Here is a 22,968-nt window from a genome sequence, read left to right as displayed (position 1 = left end):
AGAATTATATTTTTATTAAAAATAAAATATTAATAAAAATAATGACTGTACTCAGTAGTAATTTTTTATTCATCACTTGGTAATTTATTTCAATTCATTATAATTCTTAGTTATTGGTTATTTTAATTAATTTAAAAATTTCTATGTTTGTAAAAAATTGCAAAAAAAAATATTCGGTAAAATTGAAAAATTTATTTACTGATACAATACGATTTTTAGCAGAGACTTGGATTTATTTCTTCAATTAATTGTATAACATACAAATTATTGCAAGCTTCTTAAGCTGTTTTAGCTCGAATGGCAGCTCGTTTACCAGTAACAGCCTGTAATTAATTAACAAATATTATTAACATTAAAAAAATTCAATTGGTGTATTCAATAAAAATAATAATAATAATAATAATAATAATAATTACCTGGAAACCAGATTTGATGCTGGCTACAGAACATCTTGATCCACAAGTTTCACATTGCAAGAAGAAAAGTCTCGTATCTTTCTGTAAAATTGTATCAGGCGAACGACAAGTATGACATGTTACATACTCTTTAATGTATCTACGTAAAACATTCTCAATTTGTTTCTGTTGAAATCTTCCTTTAATAATGAGCTGACTATTACCGTCAACAGAACCACTTGTTCCCAATTCAGCTAACAAAAAGTCTAACAAATGTTTCGGTTGTCGATGCAGAGTTTTACAAATCTGTAAGAAAATTTATTAAAATGTAACTAAAAGCCCCTATTATTGACAGTGTCTCCACTATTGACACCCTATTTAATTTTTTATTTAACTAGAATTTGAATTTGCGCGCGCAAGCGCGCGCCTGACTATAGCATTTGCATATATTTTCATGCTTATGATATATTCGACCAATCACGTTACGAATAGTTTGATGCCACATACATTTCATCTCAATTTTATATTAGGAATAGGAATTTCATCTCAATTTTATATTAGGACTAGAATTCAAATTTGCGCGCGCAAGCGCGCGCCTCATATTTATGGTCATGATATATTTATGTGTAGTTTATGTATATTATATTCACTTTCAACCAATCAGAATGAGAATAAATATTTTCGACCAATCACATCACGAATAGATTGGTTTCACATACATTTCATCTCAATTTTATTATGGGACTAGTATACGTTGCGCGCGCAAGCGCGCGTGTGAATTTAGTATGGAATTATCTATATTTTCATACTTATGATATATTTGACCAATCACGTTACGAATAGTTTGTCTTATTGTGTATATTTTTCATATTTTTCATCTAAATTATAAGAGTGGATTATTAAAATTTGTCAATAATCACAATTGTTAATATTTCATGACAATTTTACATATTTTTGAAATTAAAGGGGATAGCCACTGTGAAATTTAAAAAAAAAAAAATTTTTTTTTATTAAATCAAAGTTTATACATTCAAAAATATGTATCTAGAGTTTCATATGAAAATTCCGAATATTTTTCGAGTTATAATCATTTTTGTGTCAAATGACCATTGCACGCGCGGCGCTTCGATAAAAACGCATTTTTTTCGAAACTACTTTTTTTGAACTGGTGAAAACTGTAATTTGCATAAATACGAACCGATTTGCAACTTTTTTTTCCCGTATTCGTCTATTCAGTAGCTATCGTTGCACGTAGGGGATTTTGATTTTTAAGATTCCTTAGGGCTGTTTGAATAAAAAAAAATGAGAAAAAAAACGAAAAAATTTTTAATATGTCGCCATTTTTTTTTAAATCCAAATTTTCAAACCCTCTACGTGCAAAGATAACCACACACATGCAGATTACAACGCTGTTTCGTTTTTTTGTTGTAGATAATCTGTTTTTGAGCTAAAGATCACACCATGGTAGGGGAAATATTTTTGGTGCTCCACAAAAATGCTTATAACTTTGTAACAACATAATATTTTTTAATCAAAATTTAGGAGAATGATCTTTAATGTATATTTTGTAAAATAAAAAAACCCGATCCCCAAATTCCTTTATTATCCCAGTCAAAAAAATTTCCGAAAATCACCTACTTTTTCGATCCTCACAGTGGCCATCCCCCTTAAAAAATAGTAAAATTTAATTTCAAGGTATAAACTATTTACTGCAAAAAAATTTCATTTTTTCAAGTAGGTCAAAACTGCTTATACGTTTGTAATTTCTTAACAATATTGTTAAGAAAGACCTTATTTTCAAATCCAGATTTCTCAATGCTTTTTTTATGTAATTGCATTGTTTAAAATTATTTTAGATTATTTATAGTCTAAATAACCATATAATCATTTATTTATACTTTATCGAGTTAAAATTAATTTTAAAATAGCGGATGTCAATGATGGGGACACAAAAATTAACTTGCGTCAACTAACGACATAGGCCGTAATGTAAGGTAACCTAACTCCCTCAACATACATATCAACGTATTAATGTTTACATACTGTCATGAGATTTTATAAGAATCAAAGTATTTAAGACTAGAAAAAATTGCTAAAAAAAACCTGGTAAAAAATATAGAAAAGCTAGGTCTTAAACGAATTTTAAAATAATAAAAATTATTGATAGTTTTGGATTAGTTAGTAAAAATGATTATTGGTTGTATAAATTTAACTGTAATAAAAGACCTGTTAATAATAGAGTCAATGGTATGTCAATAATCGGCTCTTTGAATTTTTGCGCTGTCAATAATACATTCGACCTATTGGTTTTAAATTGATATAATAATTATTAAATTTATTGCTATTAAAGTTAATTAATTAAATTATATAAGTAAAAACAATGATCAAGGTGTCCTATAAAAAAAAAAATTGACAATATTGATTTGAAACACGATAAAAAAATTCAAATATCGACGGTCTAATTAGCAATTTGTCTAATTCCTTTTTTTTTTTCAAGGGTGATTTTTTAACATTTTGATGTAGTACAATTATAAATTATTTGAATGATTCAAACTAAAATATTATGCCTTTATTAGATATTAATGATATTGAATGGTTTTTTAAAGTGATCATAAATGTTGAACTAATTGTTTTTTTCGTGCAAATGGAAGATTCTCTAAAATGGAGTAAAACAATTTGCTAATTAGAACGTCGATATTCATGATCACTCTCATAGTATCAATAATGGGGGCTTTTACCTTACGAAATTACAATCAAGAGTAAAAAAATTTTTCAAGTATGAATAATTACCTCAGTAAAGTTTGCGAACGATGATTTTTTCGTACCAATACGTACAACTTGTGGTGGTCTCATAACGAATTTCTGTTTTTTACCAGCAACCATATCAGGATTTTTCTCACGCATGATATTGAAAACTCGTAGTAATAATTCATCATAAGTATAATCTCTATCCGATCCTACCCATAGACTTGTATCCTCCACTGTAAAAAAATACATATTTTAGTTAAGTAATTTAAATTTTTAATTTATTATCCAATTAAAAAGTTAGTGAATAAAAAAAAAAACTCAAAAATTGATTTGTAGAAACTAAGTTAAGCATGTGCATTGTATAGAATAAGTTATATATGTATATATTTATGTACATATATGTTTTTTTTTATATGTAAGACAATTAACAATTTTCATCAGCTGTCTTACCATACTCTGCACTTTGCTCAGAATGAGTGCAGCATGTTAACAAATAATATAACGGTAATAATAGTATTTATATTTAATTAGAGAAATGTATATGTATATATATAAATATAAAAAATATACATATACATAGAGTGAAGAATAGATATATACCATTATCTTTTTCATCATTATCCTTTTTGTCTTCTTTTGCTATCAATTCATCGAAATCTTTTTTTTTACTCTTTTTTTTCTTTTTCGTTTTGGAAAAGTCCATATCCAAATCAAGGTTATCATCAGCTGCTACCTCTTCGGTCCTTGATTCCGTTGCATCCTAAATAATTATTTTAAAAATTAAATCATTTTAATTAAATAAAAAATCTTAAGATCTGAAAGTTTAATAAATGAAACTTCACTTCTTTCTTATTATCAGACACTGCATTATCTCCATCGTCTAAATTAAAAGTTTTCTTCTTTTTCTTTTTTTTCTTTCCGAAATTTTCCAAATCCAAGGCATCATCATCCTCGGGCAACTGTTGCTCCGGTTCTTGGTTTTCCTTATCGGTAACACCCTCGTTAGCTTCATTGCCACTACCAGCTTCTCCGCTAGCAGCATCCAAATCGAAGGTAGTCTTCTTCTTCTTCTTTTTTTTCTTGAGAGTAGGATCAAATATCTGCCAACACACCGTCAATTAAGTATACATCACACGAAAAATTCATAATCGGAGCCATTGATAAAAAAAATCAAATAAAATTCAATAAATTACTAAATCAATAAACTTAATTATTTTTGGGTAGTTACATAATAAAAAGTTTATATATTTCAATGAAAGTGAAAATTATTAATAAAATAATGTCAAAAACAAGGTTATAAAAATCAATAGGCACTATAAATCTCAAATCCAATGTTTATATAGCAAAAAAAATAATTGTGTGAAGAAATAATTACTCACCGAATCTTCTTCTTCCATATTTACTAAGATTTGGAATCAAATACTTTGATGATTAATAAACTTATTGAGTTTTATATTTTTAACTAAAAAGCTTGATCCACGATGTCTATTGCATCAGATTCTAAAGACTTGGACTGACTTGTACAATTTGCTATACTAATAATTCGGTGTTTGACACTGTACACTTGTAATTGTTATACCACTAGATAACGCTACCGTCTTCAGCGCGCTAATTTAAAATACTTTTATTACTTTATGTAATATTTTTTGTTAAAAGGGGTATTCAATGTGAAATGGGAAAATGACTAAAATTTAAAAATTTCTCCAATTCATTCTAATTTAGTCCTAATTTATTATTAAAAGTTTATATTTTACTAATTTGTAAAAAAAAAATTTTTTAATCAATAAGAAAATCGATTTTTTTCTCCTAGTAACTTTTCAGTCGTACTAACTTGTATCCGGGTCAAATTTTGTTTTAATAGTTTTAAGAACAAATTCATTTTATGTTTGTTATTAACTAACGTATTTATGATTATAGTTTAAAAAACGATTTTTTTTATGTTCGTTATTAATTAACACCTAAGTTTATCGAGATCGTGTTGTCAGCATGCTAAATCCTTTATTTGTGTTTTTAAACTAGTTTTTTTATAATTATCCTAAATAATTAATATTTAAATATATAAACAATAATGTTTCTAAAGTTGAAATAATATAAAAGTCTTTTTAATAAACAATTTGATGTAGACATTTTGTACTTGTCCCACCAGTCGCAAATGCCTGTCCCACCAGTCGCAATAAAAAAAATTTTTTTAATTGTTTCTACGTAGGTAATCAGTCTAATTCTGCATAATATTGAATGTTTGTAGGATAAATTTTGAATTGAGAGGAAAGTATTTTTTAAAAGTTTAGTGGTCGAACTGAAATTCGACTTTAAGTATACCGCGGTAAGAGAGAAGCATTTTTCGATGTCCCACCAGTCTCACTCTCGGTCACACCAGTCACACTCGGTCAAATGATAATTACGAGAAACTTAAAAAGTAATCGAGGTTTTTGATAAAGGGATTTTGTTAATTAATAATTCTTCTATATTATAAGATAAATTTTACTATAGGGGCATTCCATGAGAAATGAGAAAATGACTAAAAATAAAAAATTTCTCTAATTCATTCTAATTTATTCCTAATTTATTATTAAAAGTTTATATTTTCTAATTTCTAAAAAAAATTTTTTTTAATTCACAAGAAAATCGATTTTTCTCTCTTAGTAACTTTTCAGTCGTACTAACTTTTATCCGGGTCAAATGTTGTTTTAATAATTTTAAGAACAAATTCATTTTATGTTTGTTATTAATTAACATATTTATTATTATTATAGTTTTAAGAACAAATTTTTTTATGTTCGTTATTAATTAACACCTAAGTTTATCAAGATCGTGTTGTCAGCATGTTAAATCCTTTATTTGTTTTTTAATTAGTTTTTTTTAATTATCCCAAATAATTAATAGTTGAATATATAAACAGTAATGTTTATAAGGTTGAAATAATATAAAAGTCTTTTTAATAAACAACTTGATGTGCACATTTTGTACTTGTCCCACCAGTCACAATAAAAACAATTTTTTTAATTGTTTCTACGTAGGTAATCAGTCTAATTCTTCATAATATTGAATGTTTGTAGGATAAATTTTGTATTGAGATGAAAGTATTTTTTAAAAGTTTAGTGGTCAAACTGTAATTGGACTTTAAGTATACCGCGGTAAGAGAGAAGCCATGGTAGGGGAAATTAAATCGACTGAAGCGTTCGCAGTGGTTACTTTCGGAGTTACAGGAGACTATTATTCCTAAAATTGTAAGCAAGTACACGTGGAAGTATTTATTTTGTTTTAATTTTAATAAATTTAAAAAAAAAAAAATGAGACACTAGAGTTATTGTGTCTCAAAAAATACCAGCAGAAATATTTACTGCATTCTGTTTTATTTTTTATCATTATACATACTTGTTGTTGATTCGTTTAACTAAAAAACAAAACTGCAATTATTACACTGATAAAAGGATTTATTAACTATTAATAATTTAATTTATTTGAAGACAATTATTTAATTTATTAAACTTTAATAAATATTTTTTAACATTCAATAAATATTTATTTGGGAGGAAAGTACATTTTTTAATAATTAATAACTATTTATTAATAGTTAACGAATATTTATTAACAGTTAATAAATATTTTGTTGAGTGAATTTGTTTTGCTTGTAATATCATATGATATGAAGATTGCTTATAAACAAAAACCATTTTTATAAATTATTTTCATTAATTATATTACATTATAATAACGTTTATTGTAAAATACCGAATTCTATCACAGCTCATAATTATCTTTTATATTTTTAAATATTAAAAAGGTTCATTTATTTAGTGAATTGAATTATTATCATGTATTCCAGCTATAGGATTATAAAAAGTGTCAACAGAAAATTGCTATTTTTGCTTTTCATTTTAAATAAATATTTGTTTACAGTTAAAAAATATTAATTAACAAACAAATCCTTCTATCGGTGTATAAAATTGTTACATATTTTTTGTAACTTTTTTTTTACAATTATTTATAAAATTTATTTATTTTTATGTTTCTTGCTATTGACATACGTATAAAAACATACTCTGACAGCCTCCCGTAGTTCATATTTTGACTGGCGCTGGAGTCACACTCATAGCGAATACCTTTGGTAAGAGAGAAGGATTTTTCGATGTTCCACCAGTTACACTCAGTCAAATGATAATTACGAGAAACTTAAAAAGTAATCGAGGTTTTTGACAAAGGGATGTTGTTAATTAGATATCTTTCTTCTATATATTATAAGATTAATTTTACTATAGTATAAGTTTCAGTCACATAATTATAGCTTATAATTGATGGAATTCCAGAGTCGAATGTCCCACCAGTCACTATGGAATGCCCCAAAAGAAGAAATTGTATTTTAACACAAAAGAACATTATATATGTTAAGAAGAACAAAAATTAAAACCGTCAATAAATAAATAGAAGAAAAAAAATATTTAATAATTAATTTACAACATCACTAAAATTCCAGGGAAGAAATGGAAAAAAAATTTATAGAAGAAATACATTTTTTTCAACAAATAATATACACTTAAAAAATTCAAGAAGAAATGACTGTAAATTCAGTCAAAGCTTATCTAAATATTTTGTAAAATGTATAATTATAATCATAATTTAATACATAATGGATAACAGGAAAAATACAAAAACCGTGACATACTTATATATGTATATGACATCATTGATAGTAGTAATAGTATAGTAGGAACGTAGACATGCGGACATGCGCGCATGTGAAACCGTGGAGGCGTGTATAATATTCGCACTTGCGGCTCAGTCGACGAATATAGAACGTATATTATATTTCTAATTAACTCTACGCACAATGTTTAATATTTAAATTCTATACATATATTTTATACAAACTTTTAAGTTATATTTTGACAATTGCCGATTTTTATTTTTATTCAACTGGAACTAATGAATCATCAACAAAACATCAGTTACATAAATGTGTGATGAATGATAATATAAAAAAATGCGATAAAACCGTAACCTGGATAATCGTTAGTTGTTATTGAAAAAAAGCTAAATGGGTCTCAATGATTTTAGGATTGTCTTTGACAATCCTTGGAGTACGTATTATCCTGGACAAACGATCACTGGTCGAGTGATCGTTGGCTTGGATGCTGTAAAAAAAGTTCGAGGTAAATTACAATTAAAATTTGTAAAAATTTCTATAACTAATTACAATAATTTAAACTAACAGGTATTACTGTCAAAGTAAAAGGAGAAGCTAATGTTTGCTGGGCGACTGACAGACAAGAATTAAACAACGAAGGAAAGTACGATAATGAAACACAGACAGTTACTGGGCATGAAGAATATTTTAATATGGAGTATTACTTACTCGGATCACCTTCAGGTTTTTTTTTTTTTTTTTTTTAATTAATATCAACATCAGATATCAGAAATTTGATTTGATTCAATTAATAATAAATATTTTGACAGGCTCAGAAATAGAATTACCTATAGGCGAACATTCGTATCCATTTCAATGTCCACTGCCGCCGAATTTACCCAGCAGTTTTGAGCATGACCACGGATATGTTCGTTATACCGTCAAAGCTTCGATAGACCGTCCTTGGAAATTTGATCACCAAGTTAAAATAGCATTTACTGTTGTGTCTAACTTTGATCTCAACAAAGAAGCTAGAGCACTGGTAATTATTGTTCTTTTTTTTTGGAAATTTAAATCTCTTTTTCTTCTTTTCTTCGTGCAATAATAAATAACTAGCAACCTTGCAGTCACTATGTGACTGCCGTGACTTGCGATCTACAAATAAATAAAATTTTGCTTCATTAAATAATGACTTTTGTTAAATTGCACTGTACTTTCTTAACTATTGATGTTTTCAAAGATAATTTTTTAAATATTGACGTTTTTAAAGATATAAGCTCATCCGGATGTTACACTCATCAAGAGCTTTCATTTGAGTACCCAAATGCATTTTTATATATTTTTCATATATACATATATATAATATATTAAAAATTGATGTGGGTACTCAAATAAAAGGTCTTGATGAGTGTAACATCGGGGTGAGCTTATATCTTTAAAAATGTCAATAGTTGACATGATACAATGTAATTTCTTAATTATTGACGTTTTTAAAGATACAAGCTTATCCCGATTTTACACTCATCGAGACCTTTCATTTGAGTACCCACATGGCATTTTTTATATATTTTATATGTATGATATTCGTGAAATATATAAATATATAAATTTTATATGAAAAATTGATGTGGGTATTCAAATGAAAGGTCTCAATGAGTGTAATGTCGGAGTGAGCTTATATCTTTAAAAATGTCAATAGTTCACAAGATACGAGGTCATTTCTTAATTATGTATCTAGAGATAAAGCATTTTCGAATGCAGCCTAAATACTTATCATAATAAATTGACTATCGTTTAGAATGATATGAAACCTTGAAAAGGCACAAATTCAAATCAAGACCTTTGCAATGACACTATATTTAAATAAAAAAACCGATTTTATTATATGACTACCCTGGAAACAAAGTTTTTATTATTCTCTTAATAATATAGATAATTTATAAATATTTTAGGAGCCAGTTAATTTAGAAATGTCAAAAACTTTTTGCTGTCTCTGCTGCGGGTCTCCTCCGCTTAAAGTAAACATCATGATGCCAGTAAAAGGATACGTTCCAGGTCAGGCAATGTTGATCCGCGTGAATGTTGAAAACCAGTCAGGAATAATCGTGGACACGATTAAATTAATTCTGAGAAAGATAGTAACTTTCAAGGCGAATAACCCGCGGTTTGAGACAAAAACGGAGAAAATTGTGATCGCTGAAGTAAGTAAAGGCCCGGTAGAAGGTAATGCTATTTCAGATTATCAACAAACGCTAGATATACCGCCTTTACCGCCCTCGAATCTTACAAACTGTGGGATTATTGATTTAGAGTATAATCTTAAAATTGAAGCTTGTGTTGCTGGATGGTAAGTTATTTTTATTTTTCATCCAGATTTTTTTTTTTCTTGTTAATTTTATAGTAATAACTTTTAAATGTCATGAATAGGTATCACAGAAATCTAAAGCAAAACATGCTAGTATTTATTGGCACAATTCCACTGGCAAGTTACCAAAATTCAGTGATGCCACCCACAAGTCCAAGTAAAGTTCCGATGCCAGGAAATCCGGGTGCAGATCCAACTTACGGTGGGTACCCGAGTGGATATCCTGAGTTTTCCCCTGATAATGGAAACCCAGCACCTCCCTCAGCTCCACCTGATTATAACTCTGACTCTCCCGCTCAGCTACAAACAAACCATAATACATACCCCAATTTGCGTAAGTAAATTTCTCTGAAATAACCTGACATGTGTATGAAATTTATAACAATTGATTGTTATTTAATTATTTGAATTAATTATTATGCAGCTCTTCCGGCTTACGAAGAATATGGTTGGTCAATCCGCAGTCTCAGGGATGCTGGAGAATCTGATCACGTTATGGGTCTTCGAGGACACTATGCGCCGCGTTATCCAGTTTACAAATTTACAAGCTAAAATAATACTCAATTTCAATTGAATATATTTACATGAATTTATGGCCTTGCGAATAATATATATTATATATTAATTTTTGGAGCGCACGCTTTTTATAAATATTTAATAAAAATTATTTCTAAGCATTTATATTTTTTGTAATTTTATTTTAAATATCTGTATAAAATTGTATTAATATTTTGTTTTAATTCTTACGTGTGAAGAAAAAAAATTTTTTTACAATAATTTATTTAAAAAAAAAAAAATGAAAATTAAGTTAGCTGACATTTAAAAATTTTTAGAATTTTTTTTTATTGAAAAAATGATAGCAAAAAAATAAAAATAAATTTTCACTTGTGAAAAACTTTAAAAACTGTAAGTGCAATTTTTAAAAAATAGTTTTTTGTTTTAATTTAATTATTAAAAAAAAATCAAAAAGTTAAAAATGTCGGCTAACTATAAAAATTAAGAGCCGACATTTAAAAATTTGTAGAATTTTTTTTTATTGAAGAAATTATCACAAAAAAATTAAAAAAAAAATTTTAAAAACTACACATGCATGCAATTTTTTAAAAATATTTTTCAGTTATAATTTAATAAATGAAAAAAACAAAATCAAATTAAAAGCGTCGGCCAACTTTAGTATTATCGGCTAACTTTAGTATTATGTTAAAAAAAAATTCTAAAAATTGTCAGATGCCTAGTCTTAATATTATATTTCTTTTTATTTATTCGCGCCAAGTCTCAGAAACTAAACATAGCGCCATAATTTTCCCCTCCAATTTAACAAACTTACAATGAAAGCTTAACCTCACTTATTGCTGCCAGTGCCAGTTACAATTCAGCCATCGTAACGTCTACGTCGTTAGCAATTTTTTTTTTATTTATAAACATTGTTTTTTATTTATATCAATTCATTTCTTTTTAATAAATTTTAATTAAAAATCTACTGATATTAAAAATAACTTCTAAAAATGGAAGAAGATAAAAATACTCTGCTGGCTATGCTCCAGCTACTCAAAAAATATAATTTAAAGGTAAATAAACAATTTTTACCTAACATTAAAAATGTAAAATAATGAAATTTATATGAGTAAACTAATAAAAAATTCATTTATTCAGGAAACCGAAGAACTGTTTCGCAAAGAGGCTAATTTGACAAACGTTCCGGGTGATGAGAAACCACAGACCGACACAGAAGTAAACAGTGTACTTGCGGCTTACAAAAGTGAAGGTGATCCGGTGTTGTACGAAAAAGCTTATGCGGAATTAAAAAAATTTGTTGAAAGCTATTTAGATGTTTATAAGGTATTAATTTATTTTTTACAATTCTAAATTTTGTGACACCGAAATTAACAGATATTTTGCTTTATTTGAATTTTATAAAAAAAAAAATTTCACTTGACTTGTTTACAATTTTTACACGTCGAATTTTTTTTTACTAATTTTTCTTACTGCTACAATTTGTGATAATATAATTTGAAAAAATTATCGGTAAATATTTACAAGTGGGGTCAACCATTTAAATTTTAATTTTTTTCAACGAAATTTCTATTCGATTTTATTTATATATATATTTTTTTTAAAATACATAAAAAAATGAACAATTAAAAAAAAAAAAGTTGATTATCACAATTTTAACAAATTTTCAAAAAAATTTATAAATTTTTTAGAAAATTGTAATATTCAACTTTTTTTTTTTAATTGTTCGTTTTTTTATGTACTTTTCAAAAAAATATATATCAAAAAAAGATAAAATAGAAATTTTATCCAAAAACATGAGAGCCAAAATTTTTTCCAACTTTTAAAGGCAAAAAAGCTATCGAAATCTTTATTTTTTTCTTTTGCAACATTTTTTATCATAAATCCGCCGTAAAAACAAGCAGAATCAGAATAAAAAATTGATGAAAATGTTAGTTTTTCACCTTGTTATGGCCCAAAATGTGTTTGACCTCACTTGTAAATAATTACCAAATTATCCAATGTCTTTAAACTTCAGAATCATAAAATTTTCCATAAATTGTTTGTACCTATTAAATAATGACACTAAAGTTAGCAGACGTCTAAAAATTTTTGAGTTTTTTTTTTTTAATTAAATTACAACTAAAAAGATATTTCTAAAAAATTGCACTTATAGTTTTACATGTGAAATTTTTTTTTAATTTTTTAATTGAAATTTTTTTCATAAAATTTCTAAAAATTTTGAAATGTCAGCTAACTTTATTTTCATATTAAATATTATATATTTTTTTCTCATTAAATTCAGCATGAATTAGCGACAATATTATACCCGGTACTCGTTCACATGTACCTGGAATTAGTTTACAATAATCATTCGGAGCAAGCTAAACAATTGTTGGAGAAATATGGTCCCAGTCTGGATGATCACCATCAGACTGATCTCAAGCGGCTTTCAAATGTCACCAAGCGAGAACAAATGGCTGGGAATGAATTTACTGATACATTCAAGTATATACTATTATTATCATAATAATAATTTATCATTATTTTTGATTGAAAAAGGCTTAAAAATTTATCATTTCATTCAGGTCGAATCAGTTTATCATCAGAATTTCGCGGGATACTTTGTCGATATTAAAACGGCATTTACAAGAGAAGAAACACAGCGTTCTGTTGAACATTATTCAAGAACATTTATACTTTGACATGTACGAAGGAACAGCAAGGAATAAACAACAGATCGAAGCTACTTCAGGTGCTACACTTGGAGAAGCTACCAGACAAGATAACAAAGCAAAAGTCTATTACGGATTATTAAAAGAGCCAGATATTCAATGTGTAGCGCCAGCAGAGGAAGAAGAAGATGAAGGAAATGCCGGCGGTGAAGGCGATAAACCAAAAAAGAAGAAAGCAAAAAAAGATCCTTTGTTTTCGAAAAAAACAAAGTCTGATCCCAATGCTCCGCCTGTTGGTCGTATGTTTCTGCCGAATTTAAAGGACGCAGATAAATTAGAAAAAGTAAAAGCTCTTCGCGAAGCATCAAAGCGCGTAGCTCTAGGACCCGACTCGCTGCCTTCAATATGCTTCTACACTCTGCTGAACGCAGTCCATACTGTAACTTCTGCTGAAATATCAGAGGATTCCAGTTTATTGGCCGTAGGTTTCAGCGACTCGACTCTCAGAGTGTGGAGCCTGGTACCTCAAAAGTTGAAGTCCATGAAATCCGCCGAAGCGCTCGCAGACATTGAGCGGGAAGCTGATGACGTTCTTGTTCGGATGATGGACGAACGAACCGCTGAGACTGTAAAACTTTTGCATGGACACAGTGGGCCCATTTACAGCCTGACCTTTAGTCCAGACCGCAATTTGTTGCTTTCTTGCTCTGATGACGCAACAATACGATTGTGGTCGTTACATACCTGGACGTGTGTAGTGTGTTACAAAGGACACCTCTTTCCCGTATGGTCGGTACGGTTTTCACCCCATGGATATTATTTTGCCACTGGGTCAAATGACAAAACCGCTAGGTTGTGGGTTACTGATTCTCATCAACCATTACGGATTTTTGCTGGACATTATTCTGATGTAGATGTGAGTTATTTTTCAGTTTTAAATAATCTCAACATACACGGAAAAAATAAACTGTAAAATTCACTCGGATTCCGGTTAATTTTTATAGTTTCAAACAGTACAACGGACACCGGGGTGGCATAAATGTAAATATTACAAAACTTAATATAGAAAGTGTAAAAGCCACAATTTGTAATTTAATATCGAAAATGTGATTAGTAGCTGTCACTATAGTAAATAAATCTCTTATCTTAAAAAATTACAGTTTCAAACAGTAAAAATTGCCGTTTCAATATTTGGTCTATACTATGAGAAGAAAGGGATGGTCTCACTATCAGAGAATTTAACGTTTGAAACAGTAAAAATTCTGCTCTTAAAATATATATTTTACCAGTCCAAGCAAATCAATAATTATAGTTTGATTTTTAGCGTTGCGTTTAAAATTTACCATTTTACTTTGTAAATATTGACGTTGCTTGTATTAGAAATTTAGTAACCGTATTTTATACTTTTTATATATCAGGCGATCATTTTTTAGGTACGAAATGATAAATATCAAAGTCTAAATTCTTGATTATTATATTTTAACATTTTCGACTTTCACATCGTGAATATTACTGTTTGACACAGTATTTTCTTTCATGTAGATAATAAATTGTAGTATTTAAATGATAAATATTATGAATTTATTATTAAAATCACGATTTTACTGTTTGAAATGGTAATTTTTTCCAGTTGATCGTCTATATTTTTAAGAGAATAAGAAAAATTTTGTCTCCAGGATAGTCATATAATAAAATCGGTTTTTTTATTTAAATTTAGTGCCATTGCAAAGGTCTTGATTTGAGTTTGTGCCTTTTCAAGGTTTCATATCATTCTCAACGATAGTCAATTTATTATGATAAGCTCACTCCAACATTACACTCATTGAGACCTTTCATTTGAGTACCCACATCAATTTTTCATAAAAAATTTATATATTTATATATTTCACGAATATCGTACATATAAAATATATAAAAAATGCCATGTGGGTACTCAAATGAAAGGTCTCGATGAGTGTAAAATCGGGATAAGCTTATATCTTTAAAAACGTCAATAATTAAGAAATGACATTGCATCATGTCAACTATTGACATTTTTAAAGATATAAGCTCACCCCGATGTTACACTCATCAAGACCTTTCATTTGAGTACCCACATCAATTTTTCATATATTTATCTATATATATATAGGAGATCAAGTTTTTGAACTCACTGATCACGATATCTCTGAAGCTATAAGGCCGATTGACTTGAAATTTGGTAGGAATATTCCTTTCGCCGAGTAGAGGTCAGCTAAGAACGGATTTTACGAAATTCCACCCACAAGGGGGGTTGCGGGGGCGTTAACAATAGAAAATTCCCATTTTTAACCTATAGCTCCTATCGACTTCAAATTTGGTAGGAATCTCCTATATGTGATGTAGAAATGATCTAAGAGCGGATTTTACGACAATCTACTACCAATATGGATTGCGGGGGTGGACGTTAACAATGAAAATTAAAAATTTCCAAGCTATAGGGCCTACAATCTCTAAATTTGATAAGTATCTGCTATATGCGAGGTAGAAATGATCCAAGAGTGGATTTTATGACAATCTACTCCCAATATGGATTGCAGGGGTGGACGTTAACAATGAAAATTAAAAATTTTCGACTTTTAGCTCCCACAGACTCCTAATTTTGTATGAATTTTTTGTAAGTGATGTAAAAATAATTTATGAACGAATTTTACGATATCCTACTTCACAGAGGAGTGCGGGGGTGGGTCTTAACAATGAAAATTTTAAATTTCCGAGCTGTAGCTCCTATAGGCTCCAAATTTGGTAAAAATCTGCTCTATGTGATGTAGAAATGATTCAAGAGTGGATTTAATGACAGCCTACTACCAATACGGATTGCGGGGGTGGGTATTAACGATGAAAATTTTTAATTTTCAAGCTATAGCTCCTACAGACTCCAATTAGGTAGGAATTTTCTCTAAGAGATGTAGAAATAATATACGAACGAATTTTAAGATACCTTACAGGAGTTTGCGGGGGTGGATGTTAACAATTAAAATTTTTAATTTCCAAGCTATAGCTCTTATAGACTCCAAATTTGGTAAGAATCTTCTATGTGATGTAGAAATAATCTAAGAGCGGATTTTACGACGAATCACCCCCAATAAGGATTGCGGGGGTGGGTGTTGACAAAAAAAAATCTTAATTTCCAAAATATAGCTTCTAAAAGGCGTAAATTTGGTAGGAATCTTTTATTTGTCATGTAGAGATCATCTCAAAACGGATTTCAATAAATTCTACTTCCGACAGGGATTGCGGGGGTGGGTGTTAGAATTTCAAATTTCCATTTCCAAACTGTAACTTCTACAAACTTGAAATTAGGTAGGGATCTTTAATTTGTCATGAGATCATCTCAAAACGGATTCCAAAAAATTCTACTTCCGATAGGGATTGCGGGGGTGGGTGTTAAAATCTAAAATTTTAATTTCCAAACTGTAACTCCTGCAGATTCTAAATTTGGTAGGAATCTTCGTGTACGATGTCAAGTTCAGCTGAGAATGGATTTTCTCGAATTCTTACCCTAAAAGGGATGGTGGGGGCGTTAACAATGAAAATTTCTCATTTCCAATCGATAGTTTTTATAGACTCGAAGTTTTGTTGAAATCTTTTATTTATAATGTAGAAATTATCTCGAATAGGTTCTTACGAAATTCCTCCCCCACATAGAAGTGCGGGAGTAATAATTGTCAAAAAATTCATATTCTTTAAATACAGTTCCTACAAATATAAAATTTGATAGAATCTGAAGAGAAACAGGCAAATACCGGGATGGCCTCCAAGGTCAACGGATTTAAATATTTTTCTTTCTTAATAGTGATATTTTCTTACAACAATCGTCTCTTTGGCAGCGGCAAAAAAGTCATTGTAACGTTTCCAAAATTTAACATTACATGTAGCTATTCAGTCAACGGACTAAGAATTTTACATACATTTTTTTTTTGCTGATCACATAACCGATGAACTGTTCTTATTACGGGATCGCGAAAATGTAACAGATTAAAAGCATTGCATTTTCTAAACACATGAGATATAGAAAAAAAATTTGGCTACTCATTTTAAGAAAATTCGTAAAAAAAAAGTACAAATAATTTTCTATGTATAATTGATGTTACGGAAGAAATTTTAATTAACAGCGAAATTCTTCACAATTTAAGCTAGGCAGATTTCAACTTCACTTATGAGACCTGCAATTACTTTAACTAAAACTATCAATGCTCATTTAAAATTTTTTTTCTTCGTGTCAATTAATATTCATTTTTGGAAGAAAGCCACGGGAATGTTATAGTGATTGTACATTGAAAGTTACAATGAATTTTAGCTAGAATAATCATGTGGACAAAATATACAGACCAATTTGATGGAATTTGGAATCTGTGCAAGTAAAAACAATCTTCCAATTAAATTTCAAATCTAGATCTAAAAATACAGTTCTATAAAGCGCCCAGCGGAGCGGGCGGGTAACAGCTATCTATATATATATATGATTTCCACGTATATAGTCACTCATCACGATATCTCTTGAACCATAAGACCTAGAGACTTGAAATTTGGTAGGAATATTTTTTTTATCGAGTAGAAGTCAGCTAAGAACGGATTTAACGAAATTCCACCCACTATAAACTATAGCTCCTATCGACTCCAAATTTAGTAAGAATCTTCTGTAAGAGATCTAGAAATAATCTATGAACGAACTTTACGATATTATACCCCACAGCGGGTTGCGGGGGTGGGTATTAACAATGAAAATTTTTAATTTTCAAGCTATAGCTCCTACAGATTCCAAATTTTATAGGAAATTTCTGTACGTGGTGTAAAAATAATTTATGAACGAATTTTACGATATCCTACCCCAAAGAGGATTGCGGGGGCGTTAACAATAAAAAATTCCCGTTTTCAAACTATAGCTTCAATAGACTCCAAACTGGGTAGGAATTTTCTGTAAGAGATGTAGAAATAATATAGGAACGAATTTTACGATAGCTCACCCCACAGGGGTTTGCGGGGGTGGTTATTTACAATTAAAATTTTTAATTTCAAAGCTATAGCTCCTATAGACTTCAAATTTGATAGGAGTCTTCTATATGTGATATAGAAATGATCTAAGAACGGATTTTACAACGAATCACCTCCAATAAGGATCGCGGGGTGGGTGTTGACAATAAAAAATGTTCATTTCCAAAATATAGCTTCTGAAAACTCTAAATTTGGTACACGGGAAAAAATTTCTGGGAAAATTTACGATACAACTATTGTAAAGCTGGACTATACTTTTATTACTGTTAATTGTCAAATATTTTAGAAAGTTACAATGGATATTCGCTAGAATTATGACATGGATAAAAGGTACAGGCCAATCCGATAGAATTTTGAATCTGTGCAAGTCAGAACAATACTCCAATTGAATTTCAAGTCTAGATCTCAAAATACAATTCTATAAAGTGCCCAGCGGAGCGGGCAGATAACAGCTAGTATATATATATATATATTTGTGCCTATTGAATTTGTGCCTTTTCAAGGTTTCATATCATTTTCACCGATAGTCAATTTATTATGATAAGTATTTAGGCTGCATTCGAAAATGCTCTATCTCTAGATACATAATTAAGAAATTACCTTGTATCTTGTGAACTACTGACATTTTTAAAGATATAAGCTCATCCCGATATTACGCTCAATGAGATCTTTCATTTGAGTACCCACATCAATTTTTCATATATTTATATATATATTATACTAGCTGTTACTCGCCCGCTTCGCTGGGCGCTTTATAGAATTGGATTTTTAGCTCTAGACTTGAAATTTAATTAGCGTATTGTTTTGACTTGCACAGATTTCCAATTCTATCGAATTGGCATGCACCTTTTATCCATGTAATTATTATAGCTAATATTCATTGTAACTTTCATGTGCAATCATTATAACATTCCCGTGTCTTTCTTACAAAAATGAATAATATTGATATGAAAAAAAAATTTTTTAATGAGCATTGAAAGTTTTAGTTAAAGAAATTGCAGGTCTCATAAGTGAAGAAATCTGCCTAGTATATAAACATAACCAACAGAATTAAAAAATTTATTTTAAACAAATGATAATCGAACAGAATAAATTTAGTTACAATAAAAATTCATTATTTCTAAGTCAAAAAAATATAGATTCCGGATAAGTAATCACCAACATATCATATACTAAAACCTTCTCTGAAATACGCTGCATCTTATGGTATAAGTATTATTCCGATCGGTTCAGTAGTTTTCGCAGTATAACCGGACAGAAAAAGGGGCTCTCCATTTATTAGTATAGATATATGTATATATGAGAAATATATCATAAATGCATGTGAGTACTCGAATGAAAGCTCTTGTTGAGTGTAACATCAGGATGAGTTTACATCTTTGAAAATATCGATAATTAAAAATTGACCTTGTGTCTTGTCAATTACTGACATTTTTAAAGATATAAGCTTATCCCGACATTACACTCATCGAGACCTTTAATTTGAGTACCCACATCAATTTTTCATATATTTATATATATTATATATTAGAGTGTGCTAATATCAACTAATTTTTTTTTTTTCAAAAAGTTCTTGAAATTTTGTTAGAAGATACCAAAATAAAAATTCAGTCAAAATTTGAACCCTTAATATCAATATTTAAAGGTCACGAACTGAATTTTTCGATTTTTCATTTAATTAACATGGAAAAACATTTCTAGAAAGTTTGGATTTTTATTTCTCTTGATTGAACCAACTCCATCGAAAGAACAATCAATATTCTTACGGGAAATTGAACGCTGAATAAAAAAAGTCTCTTATCATTTTTTGATAAATTCAATCCTCCGAAAGTTATTCAAGGTTGAAGGTAAGCTTACTGCAAATTTGTGGATTATTTCACTTTTACGGTGAATTTATTACGCCGGCACACATAAAAAAAATTTGTTTGTAATTTTGACCGAACCCACCTACCAACATGTTTTTCAACCCGCTGAATCCAAATTTGGAGTCCGTTTGGCCCGGTCACCGTCTAGATTTGAGTAAAATTCAAAGAAACCAAAAAAAGGCAAACAGTTGCCAATCAAGTATGATTATTATATACTTCAATTCACTGAATCTGAATCTAAACGTTAATTAGCCCGTTGAGCGGTTAAAATTTGAAAAAGATTGCGAAAAACCGAAAAAAATTTCAATAAATCATGAAAAATCGAAATTATCGATGTAAAAAATTTTTTAGATTCAGATTGAGTATGAATTTGAATCTTAAGTTTTTTTTATGCCAGTAACGTGTCAAAATTTAAAAAAATCGGAAAAATTGCAGTTATAAATATGAGAAATAATCTATTAAACACGATTGTTAATGACTTGGGCGTATTTTCATGGATTGAATATGATCTTAGAATTAAAAAATTGACATTTTTAAGTCTTAAAATTTCTAGAAAATAGCATGTAAAGAGAAGGTACAAAACTATATTTTCGAATTTTAGACAGTCATTCGTTTGTATCGAACTCTTTTATCTTCAAATGACCTACGCAGTGAGTTCCTTTTACGTTTTCTGTATTCTTCTGGTACTTCTTTTATTAGCATCCAGCAAAAATCTGTCAGTGGTCGACGTGAGAATCCATGTAGTAGTTTGAGGTTCATTAAGCGACTTAAATTTTTGTAATTTGTCACCAATTCTTCTACTAACGTCCTGTAGTTTTCGCTTTTTTTATTTCCTAAAAAGTTTTGAAACTAACTCAAGCTGCTCTCTCCGTCTCGTTCATTTTTCCTATAAAAATCTTGCATCCTGAAATAGAGTTCGAATTTTGGGTAATAAATTCACCGTAAAAGTGAAATAATCCACAAATTTGCAATAAGCTTAACTTCAACCTTGAATAACTTTCGTAGAATTGAATTTATCAAAAAATAATAAGAGACCTTTTTTATTCAGCGTTCAATTTTCTGTAAGAATATTGATTGTTCGTTCGATGGAGTTGGTTCAATCAAGAGAAATAAAAATCCAAACTTTCTAGAAATGTTTTTCCATGTTAATGAAATGAAAAATCGAAAAATTCAGTTCGTGACCTCTAAATATTGATATTAAGGGTTCAAATTTTGACTGAATTTTTATTTCGGTATCTTCTAACGAAATTTCAAGAACTATTTGAAAAAAAAAAGTTAGTTGATTTTTTTGGCACACCCTAGTATATATTATATTATATGTGTATATGAAAAATATATCAAAAATGCATATGGGTACTTAAATGAAAACTCTTGATGAGTTTAATATCGGGATGAGCTTGTATCTTTAAAAATATCAATATTTAAGAAAGTACAGTGCAATTTAACAAAAGTCATTATTTAATAAAGCAAAATTTTATTTGTTTATAGTTCACAAATCACGACAGTCACACAGTGACTGCAAGGTTGCTAGTTACTTATTATAAATCGACTATTATTTATTACAGTTTACTTTTTTCCGTGTAAATTTATCAATGGTCAATATAATAATTAATTTTTTTTTTTTTAAGGTTGTCCAATTTCATCCAAATTCAAATTACGTCGCAAGTGGGTCCAGTGACATGACTGTCAGATTATGGGACTGTGTAACGGGCGCCCAAGTCCGATTAATGACCGGTCATAAGGCTCCGATTTATGCATTATCATTTTCAACAGAAGGCCGTTTCTTGGCATCGGCTGGTGCTGATAGTCGTGTATTAGTTTGGGATTTAGCGCATGGTCATCTTGTTGGTGCTCTGTCTGGTCATACAAGTACTATTCAATGCTTATCGTTCAGTCGTGATGGCACAATATTAACTTCTGCTTCATTAGATTGTACGATTAGATTGTGGGACTTTACAAAGCTAACTGAAGAAATGGTCCTTGATGATGTCAACGTCGCTCACAATCCTGATGTTAAATCAACCTCAGATTCATACTTACTAAGAACATTCCCCACTAAAAATTCGCCTGTTCTAGCTTTACACTTTACGAGGCGTAATTTATTACTTAGTGTTGGAACGTTCGAAGCACAGTAAATTATTAATTGTCGTGACTAGTTAATTTATAAATTATAAATTAATTCCAAAGTTGAATATTTTTTTTATCAAGTATTGATAGGTGTAAAATTAAGAAAATACATTTTAAAATATTTTATATGGTTATTTATAAGTAATAAATATTATCATGTGTTTATACAGTAACTTTCATTGCAATAACTTTTTTTTTTAATAAAATAAAATAAGAAAAAAAAATTCTTTATGAAAATTTAATTTTTAAGCTAAATTATGTTCCTCAATTATTGAATAAAAAAATTTTTAGGTATTGAAGATAATAACAAGATCAATTAAGAAGTTTAATTTTAATATTAAATTTTTTATGAAGAAAAAAATTTTTTGTAGTATTATTTATATTAAGTAAGATTCAAATGAAATAAAGCGGGTAATGAAAATTAAGTTAGCAGACATTTAAAAATTTTTAGAAGTTTTTTTCATTGAAAAAGTTATTACAAAAAAACAAAAAAAAATTAGATTGTAAAAAACAAAAAAAACTAAAAGTGCCATTTTTATAAAATATTTTTTTGTGTTAATTTAATGAAAATTAATTTAGCAGATATTTTATAATTTTAAGAATTTTTTTAACAATTAAATTATGTCAAAGAAAATGAGAAAAAAAATTGACATTTAGGAAATTA

The 22,968-nt window shown here is 28.9% G+C and overlaps 3 protein-coding genes across 4 annotated transcripts; 2 read left to right on the top strand and 1 right to left on the bottom strand.

Moving 5' to 3' along the window:
* Window positions 1-172: 172 nt before the first annotated feature.
* Window positions 173-4,683, bottom strand: LOC123270400 (eukaryotic translation initiation factor 2 subunit 2). Of its 2 annotated transcripts, XM_044736432.1 has the most exons (7): window positions 4,523-4,683; window positions 3,986-4,243; window positions 3,744-3,903; window positions 3,594-3,626; window positions 3,186-3,376; window positions 417-701; window positions 173-323 (listed from the first exon to the last, which is right to left on the bottom strand). In XM_044736432.1, the coding sequence occupies exons 1-7, from the start codon at window positions 4,538-4,540 to the stop codon at window positions 279-281; spliced, it is 990 nt and encodes a 329-aa protein (XP_044592367.1). In that variant the 5' UTR covers window positions 4,541-4,683; the 3' UTR covers window positions 173-278. The 2 variants fall into 2 exon arrangements, with proteins under 2 accessions (XP_044592367.1, XP_044592368.1); XM_044736433.1 differs by lacking the exon at window positions 3,594-3,626 and having other exon boundaries at window positions 4,523-4,682.
* A 3,185-nt stretch (window positions 4,684-7,868) lies between these two features.
* Window positions 7,869-10,811, top strand: LOC123270399 (arrestin domain-containing protein 17). The gene is made up of 6 exons (XM_044736431.1): window positions 7,869-8,293; window positions 8,356-8,511; window positions 8,598-8,809; window positions 9,720-10,114; window positions 10,195-10,466; window positions 10,557-10,811. The coding sequence occupies exons 1-6, from the start codon at window positions 8,179-8,181 to the stop codon at window positions 10,682-10,684; spliced, it is 1,278 nt and encodes a 425-aa protein (XP_044592366.1). The 5' UTR covers window positions 7,869-8,178; the 3' UTR covers window positions 10,685-10,811.
* Window positions 10,812-11,518: 707 nt separating this feature from the next.
* On the top strand, window positions 11,519-22,363 carry LOC123270398 (transcription initiation factor TFIID subunit 5-like). Its single transcript, XM_044736429.1, has 5 exons — window positions 11,519-11,700; window positions 11,786-11,971; window positions 12,930-13,132; window positions 13,213-14,215; window positions 21,806-22,363. Exons 1-5 carry the CDS (start codon window positions 11,638-11,640, stop codon window positions 22,310-22,312), a joined length of 1,962 nt encoding a protein of 653 aa, XP_044592364.1. The 5' UTR covers window positions 11,519-11,637; the 3' UTR covers window positions 22,313-22,363.
* Window positions 22,364-22,968: the final 605 nt, after the last annotated feature.

Source organism: Cotesia glomerata, linkage group LG8 (genome assembly GCF_020080835.1).
Source record: "Cotesia glomerata isolate CgM1 linkage group LG8, MPM_Cglom_v2.3, whole genome shotgun sequence".
NCBI classification, from domain to species: Eukaryota; Metazoa; Arthropoda; class Insecta; order Hymenoptera; family Braconidae; genus Cotesia; species Cotesia glomerata.
This window is presented reverse-complemented; position numbering and strand designations above follow the sequence as displayed.

Excerpts from the sequence above, each read along its gene's own strand:
- LOC123270400 (XM_044736432.1), bottom strand. Across the intron at positions 3,904-3,985 it reads TGTCTGATAATAAGAAAGAA|GATGCAACGGAATCAAGGAC; the intron begins GTGAAGTTTCAT and ends ATAATTATTTAG. Across the intron at positions 3,627-3,743 it reads TAATGATGAAAAAGATAATG|GCTGCACTCATTCTGAGCAA; the intron begins GTATATATCTAT and ends ATTTGTTAACAT.
- LOC123270399 (XM_044736431.1), top strand. The coding sequence starts at position 8,179 with ATGGGTCTCAATGATTTTAGGATTGTCTTTGACAATCCTTGGAGTACG. Across the intron at positions 8,294-8,355 it reads TGCTGTAAAAAAAGTTCGAG|GTATTACTGTCAAAGTAAAA; the intron begins GTAAATTACAAT and ends TTAAACTAACAG. Across the intron at positions 10,115-10,194 it reads GAAGCTTGTGTTGCTGGATG|GTATCACAGAAATCTAAAGC; the intron begins GTAAGTTATTTT and ends TGTCATGAATAG.
- LOC123270398 (XM_044736429.1), top strand. The coding sequence starts at position 11,638 with ATGGAAGAAGATAAAAATACTCTGCTGGCTATGCTCCAGCTACTCAAA. Across the intron at positions 11,972-12,929 it reads GCTATTTAGATGTTTATAAG|CATGAATTAGCGACAATATT; the intron begins GTATTAATTTAT and ends CATTAAATTCAG. Across the intron at positions 13,133-13,212 it reads GAATTTACTGATACATTCAA|GTCGAATCAGTTTATCATCA; the intron begins GTATATACTATT and ends CATTTCATTCAG.